We start from the raw sequence: 18848 nt of genomic DNA on the forward strand, positions 1-18848 counted from the left end.
CACAGACACTACCAATGGGCCATAAGTAATGATTGAGTAGGATACTTTTTGGGTGAGTTTATGCTATTTCAAGGGGGGAAATCCTGCTCAGTATGCCTTTAATTCTCCTGGGATAAATAAATGTTCATGTCAATGTGTCATGTTGTGGTCTGGGAACAAGATTTATTCTGTAACATAGGCACAGTAAATTATAGTAATTAAGGTTGGTTTGAGAGAAATGAGTGCAGTGGAAATGAATGTGGAGGTAATGCATTAGTTGGTAAAGGCATTACAGGGATGCACATTTAAAGCACAATGGCATTAAGCCAAATTAGATACTGACTGTTGTTGTTCCAAAATGCCACCTGGCCATCGCATGATCCAAATAACAAAATGTTTTGTTTGATGAATTGTCATAGGAATGGCCCCCAGGAGCTATCTAGAAAGGTAGGAACAGTATGTCTTACAATCTGAATAACATGTTTCCGGTTGAACGTGATGTGCAAGGCATGAATGACGTACATATGAGTGCTGAAATTGCTCAACAGAAAAAGTGTCAAGGGTGTGATTTTGGGGAAGGGTTTCAGGCATAGAGTGGAGAAAGGCCTCTCTGTTTGAAAGTCTGCGGTGTGGTTGTCACCCACTGGCAAAGTTTGCTCATCCTAACCGCTAAAGGGTCCAATCAGGCATTAAGCTGGGAGACATGTATGTTTGAGCCAGAGCGAGAAGGAAGGGTTAGGAGGTTGGGGGGCGGGGGGGGGGGGGTGGCTGTGGAGGCAGGGTGGGGCAGGAGAGGGTGGGGTGGGGTGGGGTAGGGTGGGGGCGGTGGAGCAGATGTGAGCAGAGCTGAGGACGAGCTTCACGCAAAGACACAGTCCCATCGATGCCTCCGTTACAGCCTGGAGCAGGAAGGGGGAGGGAAGGAAAACAGAAACAACATTAAATTTGCAGCGGTCTTAGCACACAGCTCTGCAGGACACCACACCAGTAATAGGCTATGTTCAGACGGGCAGCTAAGTGTGCAGGCGTTGGAGCAAGTGTGCAGGCGTTACTCTACTTCTTTCATTGACACACTTGTTTTCTGATAGCCTTGCGCCTACGTGATGTGCGTATAATTACTCTCCTTCAACTCTTCCAGACGGGCAGCTAAAACAAGATTTTTTCGCGAATCTGATACGAGTCGGATATGTTTTCTTAGGTTTGAGCAGCAAAAACAGAAATAGTCAGCAAATTTACGATCAGATTTAAACCACATTCTCAAATGCAACGCAGTCTGACCACTCCAATTTCAAGTGGGTTTTTTTTCCCATCACTCCCCATATTTCGCGACACATGTTGTGACAAGAACAGCAGAGAACAGCAAACATGGAGAAGAGCCAGAGAATACCGGTGCCTGGACAAATGAAGAGGGAACCATAAAAAAAAAAACTTCCATGTTACTAGCTTGTCGCAGCACCCAGTTGTTTGACAGAAAAAGCACGCCCTTAGTGAGTGTCGTTACTATGACAACCAATGCTGTAACGACGGCAAATGATTAAACTGTCTAAACACACAAATCTGATCTGGTCACTTGTAAATTACAATATAGACAGTCAGACTTATCAGATTTGAAAAATAAATCTGATTTTCCTGCCGTCTGAACATAGCCACAGAAGAATAAAAGAAAATCATATTGGCCTACATCACTGAAGCACTAACACAATACATACACACACCAATAAAAATTCCCAATGGACAATATGACTGTTTAGCAGTTACAAAATTAGAAAACGGAATGTTATGTTAATCCTTTGACGCTGGGAAAATTCAAGATCCGGACCAACTTTCAAAACAATATATCGTCGTGGGCTATGCAGGCTAGAATGTAAACATTAGCATCTAGGAAAACGACAATAGATCTTAGTTAGTCTGAGTGGCACTGTCGCTGCACATTATCTGCCAGATGGACCAGCATAGGGCCTGCTGGAGGGGAAGACAGGGTCACATCCTCCATCCTCTTGCATTATGTAAGATTTATTTTGGGATGTACAGTTCAAACCAATGTGGGTTTGCCAAGTGGTTGTCAGACAGTCAACCACCCTCAGGCTGTTGAGCATGACATGAAATCATCACAATTTGACCGCCCAAAACTTAATAGTCAGACAGACCGGTTTGCTTGTTACTTAAGAAGTAGTCAGTAAAGAATTTATTCTTAAATTGATGGCAAGATGACAATTTTTTGGCTCACTGAATGATGCCAACAGATTTATTGCGGAGTACAGGTGTTCCATAACTGTTGCCAACACGTGTCTCAGCCTCAAAAGCCTCCTTACTTGAACTGAGGCAAAAATTAGTTTAAACGAGCGCAAGGTAAAAGTGAATCTTTAGGACATCTATCTGACAATGGACACAGCACACTCTCTAACTCTTATGCTCTCTCTCTTCCAACCCCCTGGTCTAATGAATTACATCTTCAGCATAGTAAGCCACGTGGGTGTCTTTAAATTAATTAAGATGACCCCCACAGTCTTCAGAGGCTCCTTGCTATGAGGCAGAGCTCATTTGCTGCTCTAAATTGGCTATTTTCAAAGAGATATACTATGCATGTTTTTTTTAGACATACAGCATATTTGAACTTTGTCTCTATTTCTGAAGGCGAACACTGACTCGTTCCAAATTGCCTAATTGTGCTCCACGCTGAGATACTCCCATATATCATCAATCTGTGATGTTTGACGCATTCCAGGAGTTATTTCTATATATTGTGATGAAGTGTTGTAATTTGATTTTGTTGTGCACCCACTTTCTCTCAACTTGCCTCATCTACTTCTTCAATGTAAAACACATTTATTGAGAATGAACGCAAATACAGATACAGAGTTCAGCACGGCGTCAAGGCTCTGATCTTGTCACTCCAAATGAGAGAGCAGGGAGTGACGATAGGGAGCTTCTCCCCCGGGGGAGACCTAGAATCAGAGCCTACAGGTGGATGCTGGGGTGGAGGTGGGGAGGATGAAACGTTGGAACGGTGAGCAGCAGCAATGATCGGCAGTCTGAGCAGTGTAGCAGCCTAAGCAATGCGATAGAGTGAGCAAGTGCATTTGGTAGCTTAAATAGACCGCGTTATTGCAAGGGGGGGGCGCTGGATATGACGATGCGATGAGTAGTGTCTGTATCACGTGTCATTTAGTGGTTTCCTACATTTCCCAGAATACCTCGCGACAATCCCCAGAGAACTGGCGAGAACTTGTTGCATTCAGCTGTCGGTTACGTGGAGAGAGCGATAACGATAGTGATAGTATGGTAACGATACTGAAAGTATGGTAAGAGCAAAGAAAATTGAGTCACATCCTTAACTCAAAATGCAGCATGTTTTGTGGCTGTATTAGTCTATTGAGTGTGAAAGTGTTTGAAGGTGGATTTTTCCTTTAATCTTGTTGAAAAATGTAATGTCCCTGTTTGGTGCTGGCATACTGTTCCTCGAGTGAGGAGCAACTCCTAATACAGTTATTACAGGAACAGCATTTAGAAGCGAAGTTTTTTTCTAAGTTCATTACCTGCAGCCTCAGTTTTTTTGTTCAGCTCAGACAGTATGACAGTATTTCAAAATGTATGAAACAAAACATGGTGGTGGGGAAGAGGGAAAACTATCATGGAGAGATCAAAAAAGTTTTAACCAAAAGGTCATGTGAAAACACCAGGACAAAGAAACAGATTCAGAATGATCTTAGACATACAGAAGAAAAGTGTGAAAAATGTATTTCTGAGTTTAAAGTCAGAATTCAGAGAAAAAAGTCAGAATTCTGAGATTAAAGTCAGAATTCTGAGATTAAAATCAGAACTCAGAATTCTGACTATTTTCTCAGAACTCAAATAAATGTTTCACATGTGGCCCTAATCCTCTTCCGTATAGACATTTTGCAGGATAGAAAATAGAAACGTCTCCAAATGCTCCAAAAAATGCTCACTTCTTGTTTTAGTTGAATTTCTTTCTTTCTTTCTTTTTTATTACTTTTGGGAGGTTATTTTCACATATTTTCCTATTAGGATCATGAGGACACCGCACAGTCCAAATCTGGATATAACTCCCTTGCCGTGAAAAAAAAAAAAAATGTCTTGTTTATCAATCTTATTTTGAATATATTGACTAATTAAAATTGACTGACAGCTGAAATGATCTCAGCACAATTTCCACATGAACCTGAGCATCAGTTTCCTGGACAAGACATAATAACAGCTCCCTGTGGAGCCATTCGCCCACCAGATCTACTGTTTTCATGGGACTTGGTAGGAAATGATATACACATTTTCAGTGCACAGGAAAATGTCAACATCTAATTTTAATTCAGATTGTTAGTCACAGGGTCAGTTTGTACGAGTATCGTGGCACGAATCAATTACAATATCCGTTACAAATGCCAAACACTATATGTTGACGTCACTAAAGCCCTGTGACGTTACTTCCTATTTTCCTCTCCCCTTGAATCCATGCTGTTTTTTCCAATTTTTTTTTTTTTTTTAGGTAATCTATATGAATGCACTGAACCATGTGTGGTTTTAACACTTTTGAGAACCTACACAGAAAGCGAACAGAAAATTCATGCCCCACTAGGCTTTGGCCTCCCTGAGATTGGGTGATGTGGATTTTACGCCCCAGCGGGAGAGGCTGCATGGCGGAGGTGGAGGCAGAGAAGGAGGAGGAGGAGGAGGAGGAGGAGGAGGAGGAGGAGGAGGAGGAGGAGGAGGAGGAGGAATGGCTGTGCAGATGGGTAGAGCTCTCATCTATCTATCTATCCGTTTCTCCCGCTCTCTCTCTCTGCCCTCACACGCTCACCCTCCTTAACCAGTGAGTCACAGGTCTGACATTGCATGCACACACACACACAAACACATACACACAGAGAAGCATGCACAACCTGTCATCAGCTACCAGGTCGCTCATAGACGAGTGGAGACAAGTTAAGTGGAGGAAATTCAAACCTGATTTCTAGGGGATGGGGGGAGGACTGTTTGAACCCTTGTGCAGCATCACAGCTTCACTGCAGGTTTTTCAACAGGCCGGTCTGGTCCAATCGTTCCCCAAATTAATGAGGGGATGTGTGGCCTCGCAGTGTCAATTAAAGGGCATCGTTTTTATTCCTTCCTGGGGTGGAAATATCTCTTCCCTCCATTTAGATTCAAAACCAAATTGTAAAAAAACGAAAGTGTAAAAAATTGGAAATTTTCAGCTACATGCACCACTGCGGTATTCTTAAAGGTTTTTACTGCCCCATAGCACAGAATGACCATAATATATATACACAGGGGGCTGATAGGGTTGTTGATCGATACTAGTGACTCAACGATTACTTCACCAGCTACCGAGATTTCTGGCTTTCAAAACTCACTTTCCAGCCGTACTTTGTGACTTGTGTAGGAGGAGACAAGTTCTATCAATGTTGTTGCAATTCCTGCTAGTCACTGATAGAGGTTGATAGAGGTCATACATTACATAATGCCCCTTTAACCGTTGAAGTATTTCAGAACTAGGTTTGACGCAACACCAAAACTTTACCTTTTGAAATCAGGATCACCTCACCAAGAGAAAACTACTTGTTGAGTAACAATCAATTATTTTTATCTTGTTATATGTCTTGTCTGGTTTATTTTGCTATTATACCATTACATTTTACACATGGATATTTATCCCTTTGTCTCATATTAATGTCACCAGTACATCTGTCTTGTATGGACTATGCATTTTGACATTCAAGATACTAAATTTGGTGTTACACGTATTGTAAACAGTCTCGCAATACAATGGAAGTATAATGCAACTCTAGCTAGAGAACCAAATGGCAATTAAAAATTCCTAAATAATGCTAGCTATTCCATTCCGCATAGTAATGTTACCAGACTAATATTATGTTGATTTACAAATATAAACTATGCAAGTGATGATTACGGAAGAGGATTAGGGCCACATGTGAAAAATGCATTTGAGTTCTGAGATTAAAGTCAGAATTCTCACTTTAAGATCAGAATTCTGAGTTTAAAGTCAGAATTCTGAGATTCTGACATTATTCCCAGAATTCTAACATTATTCTCAGAATTCTGATATTAATCTCAGAATTCAAATGCATTTTTCACGTGGTTCTAATCCTCTTTCGTAGTTATCATGATATAGTTCTAAGTGTTTTTGATTACTGCTAATAAATCCTGAACATCCAGTTTCAATTTATTTAATGAATTAAAACCATTAAAAAGAGTTATTTAAGAGGGCAGAGGGAAAAACTTCAGAAGAAATTCAGTGGTTCACTCAGTCTCCAATTGCTCCAAGGGGGGGAAATGACTTTAGGGCAGAGAGCACTGACTTAACGCTCAATTTATTCTGTCCAGACGTGCTTAAAAAGCTCAACCAAAGTAAAGGGAAAACATGGATAAGGGTAGGGTAAGATAAAAGATGACCAAAAAGAAACAGAAAACGTCCAAAATGAAAACATCTTTTTATTGTCATACACTTTGTAGAGGATGAGTGCAAATAAAGAGCTTGTGATCAAAATCTACCCATCACTAAGCCATGGACCATAAGGCATCATTAAATACAAGCTTTTTGGAGCTATAATCTACAATACAAGGACTGAATCAGGAAAAGAAACAACACAGCATCAATGCTTATGCAATTAGAAGGAAAATGGAGGAAAAGAAACCAAATGAACCAAAAAAATACGACAAAAGCACAACACAATTTGTACATTCAAAAGAAAGAAGTCAAAATTCACAAGGAGTATTGATATTACGGCAAGTGACGATAAAACATGGTCTACAATCTGTTATGTACACTTGGCACTAATGTTAGATCTTTGATTGTTTTCCAGTCAGGTTGTTGTCACCTCCAGCATGTGCACAGGTTGTAACTCTTTTTTTAATGCTAGACTATCATTTATACTCTATAAATATACTGTAACAATCATTCTCTTAAACAAAGCTGTTGAAAATTTTTGCAAAGCCTGACGAAGAACTTCATTAGGTGTTGAGACCATACTGCTCAATGGACAACAGTTCATCAGAAAATGCTCACATACTGTTTATATATAGTATTGAAGGATTACTTTTTTCATAACAAGAATCGATCCTTCATAGTCCATCTCATGCACTTGAAAGTTGTAAACAGTACAAATATAAATGATCCACTTACAATATTTGAATCCCAGCAATTCCAAAATAGACAGATGTACTCCAAAAAACAGCAGCAGATTGTTCGTATGCATTTTCCAACACTGGCAGATGTGTATATAGTGGAGTGGAAAATGGCTATTTTACATGATTGGATTGTCTACATCTATTAGACGTGGCTAGAGAGAATCAAAAGCAGTATACAGCTCTTATGGTGCCACAGCTTCCAATCGATGATGATATGCCTCAGATTTGCCATATTCTCCAAGCATATATTTCAAATATATTATGATATATTGCTGTTGCTGGGTGAAAACCTCCAAAATCTCCAAAATGTCAACTTTTCTGGAACTAAGAAAAACAGCCTTGTTTTCAGCTTGACCACCATGCATTCACAAGTTTATCTAATTGGTTTTCATAAGTCCAAGGTTTTCTCCCAATCCACAAAGGAGCATGTAATGCTTCAGTTGAAGTAAAAACATGAAAATCACCACAATTGGAGTTACGAGGTTTTACCCAACAGCGACGATATATCCATATAAAATAGAAAAATGGCCCAGGATGGTCATAAGTGTCCTGATATGTTTTCTCTGATATGTTAAAGGGAGAGTTCAGCCAGATTAAAGTTACTTACTTGTTAATTTAACTTGAACATAGACTAAAATCCAAGGAGTCAACAATTCACACTTTGAGTTTGTGTAAACAAAATCTTTGATCATTAAAAAAAAAAGAATGCAAGTTTAAGCTTTAAATTAAATTTGCTCCACGGTCAGCTTTTAGCAGTGTTGTAGTCAAACGTTCCCCAGTCAAAACCAAGACAGGACCAAAGCCTGTTCTACTAAAGAGACAAGATCAAAACCAAAGGCTGTCAAGACCAAGTCGAAAACCAAGACCACAACAAATTCCAAGACCAAGAAATGAATATTGTGCAAACCTTGCCAAAAATTGTCCTGTTTTTTCATATACTACAATGGAATATTGATCGTAATACTAAGCCAGTTCATTCCTCAAACTATTCATTGATGAAGTGTTACTCCAGTGACTAGGGATGTAATGATTCATTCAGGTGGTTCAGTTCAATCCACAATACTGGGTTCATGGTTCAATATTGATATTATGAGCAAAATGTGACAGAAGACAAATATGACATTTTATTTCTGAGTGAAAACAAAACTGCAAACCATAAGCTGGGTGACTACAGGTTTCTGTAAGCTAAATGTAAAACGTTTTAACACCTTTTTAATGCCAGTTCATATCAAATTTAAGACCAATTCATACCCAAATAAGCCTGAAGAGGGAAAAAAAACAGTAAACTATATATATTTACACAACCAGTGGAATTTCTCACTAGGAATGTAGTGCCAAGAATAGCAGCTATGTTTTTAAGTCCTCTGAAACAATATTTAAAGCAATATTCCACTTAGTTTTAACATGGGGGTTATTCGGTACTTGACCACCATGAAAACCAGAATATAAACTACTCACCAAGATCGGATGCAGCCGGATGATTTAGTAGCGTTCAGATTTTTACTTGAAAGCCTGAAAACTGACATTTAACACGTTTGTGAACAGATTCAACAACAGATCCCGCTATTGTGATTTTCAATTGACTGTGGGTCCAACGTTTTAGAACATAATTTCGCCAAATAGCATTTTTATATTATTATTTTTTTTTTTTATATATTTATATTCTTGACTTTGATTTACAGTACTTGTTGTGCTTTTCTACTTCTACTTCCTATTTTTCTCCATGTTTATTGTATGCACCTACATACCAAGGCAAATTCCTTGTATTGTGAACTTTACTTGCCAATAAACCTGATTCTGATTCTGATTCTGATTCTTTTATTGATAGAAGAGAACATAGTGGATGGATACCATTTAGGAGAGATAGTTCCTGTTTGGGAGACCAGATCTACTTTATTTTTAATTGCTAATTTAGTGTAAACCAAGAATAGAAATGCAAAATGACGAAGGACCCAGGACTGCTTTATTGTCTTAAAAGTGGGATCTGTTGTTGAATCTGTTCACAAACATGTTAAGTGTAAGCTTTCAGGCTTTTTTTGTGGAGTCATTCAAATGAATGGGAAGTAAAAATCTGAACGCTACAAACTCGTCCAGCTGCTTCCGATCTTGGTGAGTAGTTTATATTCTGGTTTTCATGGCGGTCAAGTGCCAAATAACCCCCATGTTAAAACTAAGTGGAATATTGCTTTAAGACTCAAAGCCAATATTTAACCATATTGCAAGAACTGAAGTTTTTCATTGTGATGTTGTTCAACATGATGAAGCCATGTTGCTAGTGTTACCTGTAAGGCAAGGCTCTCTTACAATACTTAAAAACAGTCTTTATCATGTCAGTTGTATTGTTGCCGTTTTCTTCCTCAATTGGAAACCCAAAATGCTGCCACACAGCAGACTTAGAACTTGGAGTGTCCTCAATTTCAGTTTCTCCTGAGTCAATCTTGCCGCCTACTACGTCTACACAGTAGTCAGTCCAGCTGGACTCACCGGAAGTGTGATGACCCGAGCTAAAACCTGCTAGCCTTGACTCTTAAGCAATGCAAATGAGAAGAGACCATTCTGAATGTCATTTCCTAGATATCAGACCACAGCTGAAATTGCATTTTTTTCAATGTCACGATGCATATTCTCAAATTTCATGTCACAAACCTTCGTTACATCCCTACCAGTGAGAGAACGATCTCCCTTCCTTGACACAGTATAATTCTGTAAAAGCAATACGTAAGCCTAGTTTAACACAGAGTAGCTTATGTTGTATCTTAATGTAGGAGCCAACTTGCTGGCATTCTGGATCTGACAGCCTGTTCAGTGCTATGGAAAGCCATGTCTACATTTATGGCATTTATGGATTTATTTTTAGACATTGGGGACCCAAGACGAGGCGAGATTGAGACAAGGCCATGAATTTGGAGTCTTTAGACTCAGGTCTCGAGGCCAAACCAGGTCTCAGTGACAACAACACTGCCTTTAAGCAAATCCAAGCAACTTTTCATAAGATGAAAACATAAACTCAAAGTGTGGTTTGGCTTTCCTGAGATTTTGTTTAGTCTTTTCAGAGTCGTGAAATCATTGTGAGTGTGCTATCTCTTTAAGCATGTAAGTTAACCGCCATGTCATTACAGAGCTGGGGTTCTTTAACTTTTTCAGCCGGAGACCTACTGTACTGATCCAAATTAGCCAGAAACAGGCCTGCGACCCATTTAAGTTTCCAAACGAGAGTTTCAAAAATACTTTTATACACTATTTGGAATACTAATAAGTATTATGTCATATCCAGCAGGTACTTTGTCACTTAAGAGGGCTGACGAAGTTCATATACCGATGAATCAAGTAACTTTTACCTTTAAAATTACTGTACTGGCTATACAGTGTCAAGCTTTAGATTTGTTTCTATATCTATCACATTTTGTATAACTATTTAAAGGAGAACGGTGGTGGTGGGGTGGGGGGGAGCGTTAGGGGGCTCAGCGATAGCATTTCTCGAGGGCAATTAGTTCTGCAACAGTTAACGAGATACATTTCAAGTGTCAGCGATTTCACAGAACGGCGTCAAGTGAGGGAGTCCCGGTCTGCCGGTGCGCCTACTGACCAACGGCTATTTCCAAAGACTGTTGTTCAATCGTCTCACTTATGTTCACAGGCATTTTTCAAAAGCACAGGCCGATCGGAGAACAGTCTCCTACCAAAGTACCGTGCCGACACATCCCGACAAAACAGGGATGTTGCCGTCTTCACATTCAAATGGTACGGTGTATAATAGAGGATAGTATTAATTTAAATAAAGCTTTTGAGACAAACATGTACCAATACAGACATCCACACATGAGAGACCATGAGTTAACACATACAGACATAAAGAATGGCAAGACAATGTCATGAAAATATACATTTGTATGATGCACAACAGTTACATTCATTCTGAAAACTAAAAGAACAGACATGGAAAAAAAAAAAAAAGAATTCTACATTTGTTCTCAACAACGTGTTTTTGTCAGTCCAGAATGATGTGATCAGTGATAGTCGAAAGGTCTCATTACAAGCAAGATACATCCAGGAAATAAATGCCATAAATCAAATAATATGAAGGGAACAGATCAATTGTAGAAGACAACATAAGAAACAAAAGATATTCTGTATGATTCAAATCAAACCAATGGAAATATGAATCCCCAAATGCTTTGAGAAGTTGGACAATCAACTTATCCTTACACACACATGCCAACATTCCATGAAAATACACACAGCATGGGCAGTTTTCATCACTGGGCTGGCTTTTGGATTCAGTGCACTCTTATGGAGGTGGGGTTATTTTTGAGTTATGGCGGCTTTTTTTTTTTTTTTTTTTTTTAATAGTTGCTGTTTTTGTTTGTGTCCCTAACTCATTTGACATACTCAGCTGACTTCCAGAAGTGCCCTGGGTGGGAAAGGCGACGGTTCCTTTTTGGCAACTTTTCCAGTAAATCTACCAGCTTGGAGAAGCTGGGCCTCTCTTCCTGCTTGTAAGCCCAGCAGAGAAGCAGAATGTCCTGGGAAAGACAGAGATACATGTAAAGAAAACTAGTTTTGAGACTTTCCATTAGATCACCGTGAAATGTATCAGAGGAAGCCCGGAATTACTGAGGGATAAAAAAAGGCCATACAAATAACTGTCTCTGTATTCAGACTTGATTTAGAGCCAGTGATCATATCTACTTTTCTATACAGATGTATTTATTCTAAAAGATTAACTCTGTAAATACAAGCTCAAGATTTTTATCATTGCAAAGTTTTATCTCTTTAGGTATCTTTGTACGTAACCAGGGGTCGGATTCACAAAACCATCTATGGATTTTATTTTTTTTTTCTTCGTAGTTTTAGTTTTAAGAAATTGATATTCGTTAAAATTGTTAAAAAAAAAAAAAAAGTATTTTCTTAACTTTCTTCTTATTTTGCTTTCTAAGAAAAACAGAATAAACTGGTTCAATAAACAGTTCTCAAATTTTTTCACTGGTCTAAAAATTGTTGCAGTGAAAATGAAAGTATTAATCGTTTTACTTGCTATGTCTTAAATTTTAAGCTTAACATTTTATTGTTACACTTAGCTTGTCACACTTTTATTTGGTTTATGTCTCATGAAAAGAAGCTAGCTAGACAGTTACACTTAATAGGATTTTACTGACATTTATTTAAAGTTATTTATTTAAGTAAACCATAAATATAGCTATTAAAAATAATTGTTGCAAATTGTTTTCTAGATGGAAGTACTATGGGTTGCAGCTAGGGAGGAAAATCCCCCTTTTGTTTACATCATGGTTGCTAGGTCGGCCCTATCTGAGAAGTTTGTCAGTAAGAAACCGAGAGCAGTTCGTAAGAGATGAGATTGTTAAAACTACAACATGCAAATTATTGCCTGTCAGAAGGCCAAAAGTGATATATTGTAGCTTTAAGAAGTTATTGGGAAATTGCACTTAAAAGCCTTCTTAAGAACTTCTTAAAATTTCTTCCAAGGTAACTTCTGAAGATCTATCTTAAGAGCTTTTGGGAATCCAACCCCAGGTCCTTTTATTGTCTTAGTCAAGCACAGCCATCGATTAGTTTACAGAATGTGTTTGAGGAATGATTGTAAGATCCGACGAATACTTAGATAGTTGGACAAACAAAACCCTTACTGATATCTCCTTGCCCATGCCAGTCTGGGTGAGGTTGGGCTTCATCCCGCTGCCAATCTGCCATATGATCACCTCTGCTGGCTGACTCTTGTAAGGCCACTCACGTGCATGCAACTCGTACCAGATGGTGCTGTGAAGACAGAGGAGTGGAGCGGGTCAACGCCTTGGATTTGTCTGGTCAAGAGAATAATCCCGCTGCCTTGCAAACACACCTACTGTGGGCCAGGGCTAATGCTATCATGCTCATGTTAGCTAACCCTAACAGTCCCACTATACACTATCCAACTCAATGGCTTTGATCAGCTTTAAGAGTATAACCTACAACTAATATACAGTATAATAATAATGATTCTGAATGGTTGGATTGTGATCCGGTAGATTTTCATGCAAAAACTTTATTTTGCAAAAGAATTAACTCTTTAACCATTAAGTGGTGAATAGGAAAGGTTCCTTCCAGCGGTAAAAATAAATAAATTTAAAAAAAGAAAATTTCACCTGATTATTCATTATTAATAATAAAGAATTAACATACAGCGTATCAAAACAACACCTTCCCTTTGCATATGAGCAGTCTTTTTTTTTTTTTACGCTGCTTCTGTACATCAAGGTTGAGCGGCATAAAAATAGCCCTTTGCCAGGAATGAGAAAAAGAGAAAAAAAAACACTAGGGATGATTGTTGATGAATATGTAAAATGGCCGTGGGTGTCACCTCTAGGTAACACAAGGGCTAACGGAGCAGCTGGACATTGTGCTCCAGCGCTGCACTCATCCCTTTAGAATGATATAGTGACGAAACCTCCATATGGGGGACCATCTGAAAATGCAATTGTGTTAGGAGTCAACAGAGCAGGGTCCACCCCCGCAAATGAATCAGTAATGGCAGTAAAGGAAGAACATGGGCCTTGGGCATTTTTAATCAACTTAGGACAGATATAAAATGGGAATTTAGAGGAGGAAAGGGAGAACACCTTGGTTTGGGAACCTGACAGACTGACACTAAAGAAAAAAAAAAGAATCTGAATATTATACTGTACTTAAGGTAGGCAGTGAGATCATTGGGGTTAAACTGTGTCAAATATCAGATATTTATGGCATAAGAGATGCAAGGAAAGCCAAGGCTCATTACTAAGGATAAGGACGATACTGTGCAATACAACTGCCTCAGTGCAGGAAACTTGGTGTGTGTGGCGTATCCTATTGATGTATTGTCAATATATATGTCTGTTCCCATACCTGTTGTGGCTGTCTTTTATGTGTCAATGATTTAGCTCATAGCTGCAATTGAGGCCTTTATAGTGTAAAGTGTGCAAGATTCTTTTTTTTAAATTATTTTAGTGTCATTTTTGGTGACAAGTGGTCATCGCTGTGGTGTTTTTGCGCTGTACTTCCCAGAGATTACTTTGTTCCATTTATTCATCACTTGTGCACCAGAGGACTTTTCTCGGAGAACACCGGGTGTTTAGAACAACAAATGTAAAAGCTTTCCTAAATTGGCTATAGGTTGAATTGCTGTTCTATTAATCAGCAGGAGAGAGAAGCAAAACAGACATTTATTTCTATGAAAATGTCACAAGATTATTACTTTAACTACTGGCCGATTTCAGTGAAATTCATCTGTATTTGATTGTTTTTAACCCAATTTTCGTTGAATGATTTGGTGCCCAAGGAGTGTTTTAGGGACACTGGTCTGTAAACATCAGCAACAAGATTATTGATTATTGAACTGAATTATCCTACAGTTGTTGTCAGTCACGTTTGGGAATCAGAAACACTTTCTGATTAATGCGTAATCCAAAACCGAGCTCTAGCACTATCTGGGCCAGGACATTTAGCCTCAAGGCTTACGACAAAACAGGAGGGCATCAGGGAGAGGACACTCACCCAAAAGCAAAGACATCTGACTGTTTGGAGAAGGGAAGTTTGTCCTCCTCTGTTTCAGGAGAGAGCTGTTGGATGATTTCCGGGGCCAGGTGACACAGCCAGCCGCTGGGGATCCTCAGTTTGTCTTCCCTCCTGCTGCAGAGTGGGAAAACACCGAGATGGTACAAATCTTATACAGTGTGCAGTCTTTCAGAGATTTATCGAGGTTTACTAATCTGCAGTATCATGCTGCCAAGCCATTAGAGAAGTTATTACATTACCTAAACATTAAGATAAGATAAGACAGTTATATTGCTTTTCAATGCTTGGCTGTAAGCCTTTAGATGGCACAGAATTGCCTCTCTAGCTCAACAGCATTACATCAACATCTATACCAGCATTATGAACAACCTGTTACGGGCTCATAAAGCTGACAGTTACAGTCTATAATATTAACATAATGCCAAAAGTACAATTTTCAAAGTTTTTGGCCCTGTTCCCCCTACGTTTTACACTTGTTGTGAAATTGATTTTAAAGTTATGGTTAGGAAAATAGTTTATACTTAATCCTCCAACAGGTTCGGAGTGCTGCACATTTAATGATAAGTGGCAGTTAATTTAGTAGCTTACTTCTGGTGTTAAAATGTAGTACCCCAGTGTGGCCTGAGCCTCAGTAGTTCAGTAAACGTTTGAATCAAGGTTGGTGTAAGGAGCACAAACTCTGAGCAATGGGAAAAAAAAGGAATATGGTCTGATGAGTCGTCTTTTACCCTTTTTTCCTACATCCCAAAGGGTTTATGTTTGGAGAAAGATAGAGGAAGTCTTCAACACACAATGCCTGTTGTTAACTGTTAAACATGGAGGTGGATCTATAATGGTATCCAATCCAAATGGTAGTCATCTAGCCAGAGTCATTAGATCTGATGATTGCTTGCATGGTCGTATTATAGCCAAGGACTATGAGGCCATTTTACAGGACCAGGACTCCAAACACTGTTCCCTCATGATGTTCCCATATTCCAAGATGATAACACCCTATCTTGTGTAAATAAACAACCTAAGGGTTTGCCAACTCATCATGTCATAATTGCTGGTTAAGCTGTTCGCCTGCTTATACAAATATTTGAGCAGACGCGCACAAATAATCCAGCATTAACTCAAAACAATGCCCCATACACACTTCCTAGAAGTTTCAAGAGGAAAAGTTTTCAGTGTTACTGACAGCATGACAGCAAGGTGCTAAAAACCGCCTCAGGACCCAGCAGGGTGCACACATTAGTTTAAGATGTAGCCTAAATGACTGGACTGGATTTCCTCTAACATGAGTTTAACAAAAGTTAGTGGAATAAGCAAAATTATTTATTCGGGTGGAGGAATGCAAAATGTGAATTAGTCAGCTCGCTAGTACGGATGGGACAATATATCAAAATTCAATATATCGTAATACAGCAAGCAGAGAACTCGCACATCCAAAAAAAGGTTAGTGCAGGTTCGTCGGAGAAAAGCAGGAGAATAAACAATGGAACAATTAGAAACTCCCGCACTCTGCTACCTGCAATGCAACACCTTTTTATTACAAAGTAGCGTATGGGTCCAGCAGGACCTTCGTCAGACTAGTCTGATAAGAAGTAGCGGAGTGCGGGAGTTTGTTCCATTGTTTAATATATCAAAATACAAAAATGTGACAATACGTATCGTGATATTAGCTCGATTTTATTCTGCTGGAGTAATCACAAATGAGACGGCTTGCCCATTACATTTTCACAAGCTCTCCATTAGAATTATATTATTTGCACTTTGTAATGACATTTTTAAATTGTTTACATTCTAGCAAACCGGTGCCATTGCTAGAAAGATTTGTGGCTCAGAAGTAAACATAATAGTTATACTTCCTTGTCATTGAACTTTTATTTATTACATTTTATCATTGTTGTATCGAATCGTGAACCCTCAGTTGTAGTATAACCCTCATTCTCGGTGCTCGCTCATGAATCACGATTGAGCTACCAACTCACTGACTTACCGACTCACTGACTCAACAGCCCATCGTTTGTGAGTCACAAATCACGAGTCGAGAGGAAGAGCCTGTTTGCCCGTGCTTGCTGCACGTGTGCGACTCACAGCTGAATTTCCTCAACCAGAGTGAGTCTTGACCCTCGATTTCTTATGAAGAGTCGCTTGCCATGGATCTTCCATCACTAGGCCCAATATCCCACTACACACAGGTCAGGACTTCCAACGGCATTCCAAGAATGACTGAAGCTGTTCTGAGGTAAATAGTGGCCCTACTCCATATTTGGTCCTTGCTATTCATATATTGTTAGGTGTTAGACTGTGACTGCCTTTCAAGTCACCTACAAACTCATCATCTGCTGCGACCGGGCATCCCTGGTTCAGAGTCAGAGTCAAAGTATTGTAGCTTGCCAGCACGGATGACGAAGGCAAGTTATATGAATCATTCAAGAGCAACAAATATACTATCTATTCATTTAGCCACTGGTACAGCTAAGGCCTTGTATAGTTGGCACAGCATGGTACAATAAAACTATATTTCCGCAACACTGTTTTGAAGGTACCAAGCACCACCCAATGAAGAGCTGTCAGCACCTGTTTATTTGTTATTAACTATACCTTCAATGCTCACCACAGACCCCTAATAAGCCATGTCATTGTGTAAGTAAGCCAGCTAAATGTCATCTTGTCATAATTGCCAGTTAAGCTGATCGCCTGCCAATACAAATACTTGAGCTGAAAGACACAAACAAGCCAGCAATAACTTCAACAATGCCACATACACATATAGTTTTGGCTTCAAACTTCAAAGGGGAACAAGTTTTAGTTTCGTTATTAACCATACAGAAAGTTAGCAGGATGCCAGAACCGTCTCATGATGTTCCATGAAAGCCAGGACGCCAACATGAAGAACAAACAAACCACAGCACGACACTTGCATTCTTGGTTACATGTGAAAAAGAAACAGGATTTCCAGATAGGTCTAACTGCAACAATAAATGACAGTGGAGCACATCTTGAATTACATTTGCATTCATTTATGTCATAGGTTGATCTAATATTGTTAAAAAAAAACTTCACAGTGATGATTTCAATATGTAATGTTCATATTTGCTCTGAACAACCCTAACCCAAACACTGATTCCATGACAGCCACATTTCAAAATTATATGCCAACCCTACTAAAATTACATAAAATAACTTTGATTGTACTAATTGAAACAGATCAATGTAATTGCCTCCATCAGGTGAAAGGCATTTCTCTTCTGGGGTTAACTTTCATTTAATTTTAAATTAAATGAAAATACATTAAAGCTCAGTGACAACAATCACCACCTCAATATTTAACATAGATTTAATGAGATAGTAACAGAAAATAGATGCCAAAAACAAATGTGGAGGAGAAAAGGTGCCACTTGTAAATACTGCTTATCAAACACAATTCAAATATGTAGTTATGGCATGCATTCAGGTTTTAGAAAAAAAAACCTGAACAATATGTTTGTGCTTCTACCAAGTATCAGCAAATATATACAAATATATATGCAAATATTTGAGCAGACGCGCACAAATAATCCAGCATTAACTCAAAACAATGCCCCATACACACTTCCCAGAAGTTTCAAGAGGAAAAGTTTTCAGTGTTACTGACAGCATGACAGCAAGGTGCTAAAAACCGCCTCAGGACCCAGCAGGGTGCACACATTAGTTTAAGATGTAGCCTAAATGACTGGACTGGATTTCCTCTAACATGAGTTTAACACAAGTTAGTGGAATAAGCAAAATTATTTATTCGGGTGGAGGAATGCAAAATGTGAATTAGTCAGCTCGCTAGTAGGGATGGGACAATATATCAAAATTCAATATATCGTAATACAGCAAGCAGAGAACTCGCACATAGGTTAGTGCAGGTTCGTCGGAGAAAAGCAGGAGAATAAACAATGGAACAATTAAACAATGGAAGAAAGTCCCGCACTCTGCTACCTGCAATGCAACACCTTTTTATTACAAAGTAGCGCATGGGTCCAGCAGGACCTTCGTCAGACTAGTCTGATAAGAAGTAGCGGAGTGTGGGAGTTTGTTCCATTGTTTAATATATCGCAATACAAAAATGTGACAATACGTATCATGATATTAGCTCGATTTTATTCTGCTGGAGTAATCACAAATGAGACGGCTTGCCCATTACA

The 18848-nt window shown here is 39.0% G+C and overlaps 1 protein-coding gene across 2 annotated transcripts in view; it reads right to left on the bottom strand.

Moving 5' to 3' along the window:
* Positions 1 to 11472: 11472 nt before the first annotated feature.
* ksr2 (kinase suppressor of ras 2) overlaps positions 11473 to 18848 on the bottom strand; it is a 91848-nt gene continuing 84472 nt past the window's right edge. The window contains exons 19-21 of one of the 2 annotated variants that reach the window (XM_071897728.1): positions 14668 to 14802; positions 12786 to 12915; positions 11473 to 11663 (exon numbers count right to left, since the gene is read on the bottom strand). In XM_071897728.1, coding sequence (XP_071753829.1) covers positions 11517 to 11663; positions 12786 to 12915; positions 14668 to 14802 — 412 coding nt within the window. In that variant the 3' untranslated portion in view covers positions 11473 to 11516. The remainder of the gene's footprint in view (positions 11664 to 12785; positions 12916 to 14667; positions 14803 to 18848) is intronic. The other variant, XM_071897729.1, reaches the window with a different exon arrangement.

The sequence above is a fragment of the Centroberyx gerrardi genome, chromosome 8 (assembly GCF_048128805.1).
Source record: "Centroberyx gerrardi isolate f3 chromosome 8, fCenGer3.hap1.cur.20231027, whole genome shotgun sequence".
Classification (NCBI taxonomy): domain Eukaryota; kingdom Metazoa; phylum Chordata; class Actinopteri; order Beryciformes; family Berycidae; genus Centroberyx; species Centroberyx gerrardi.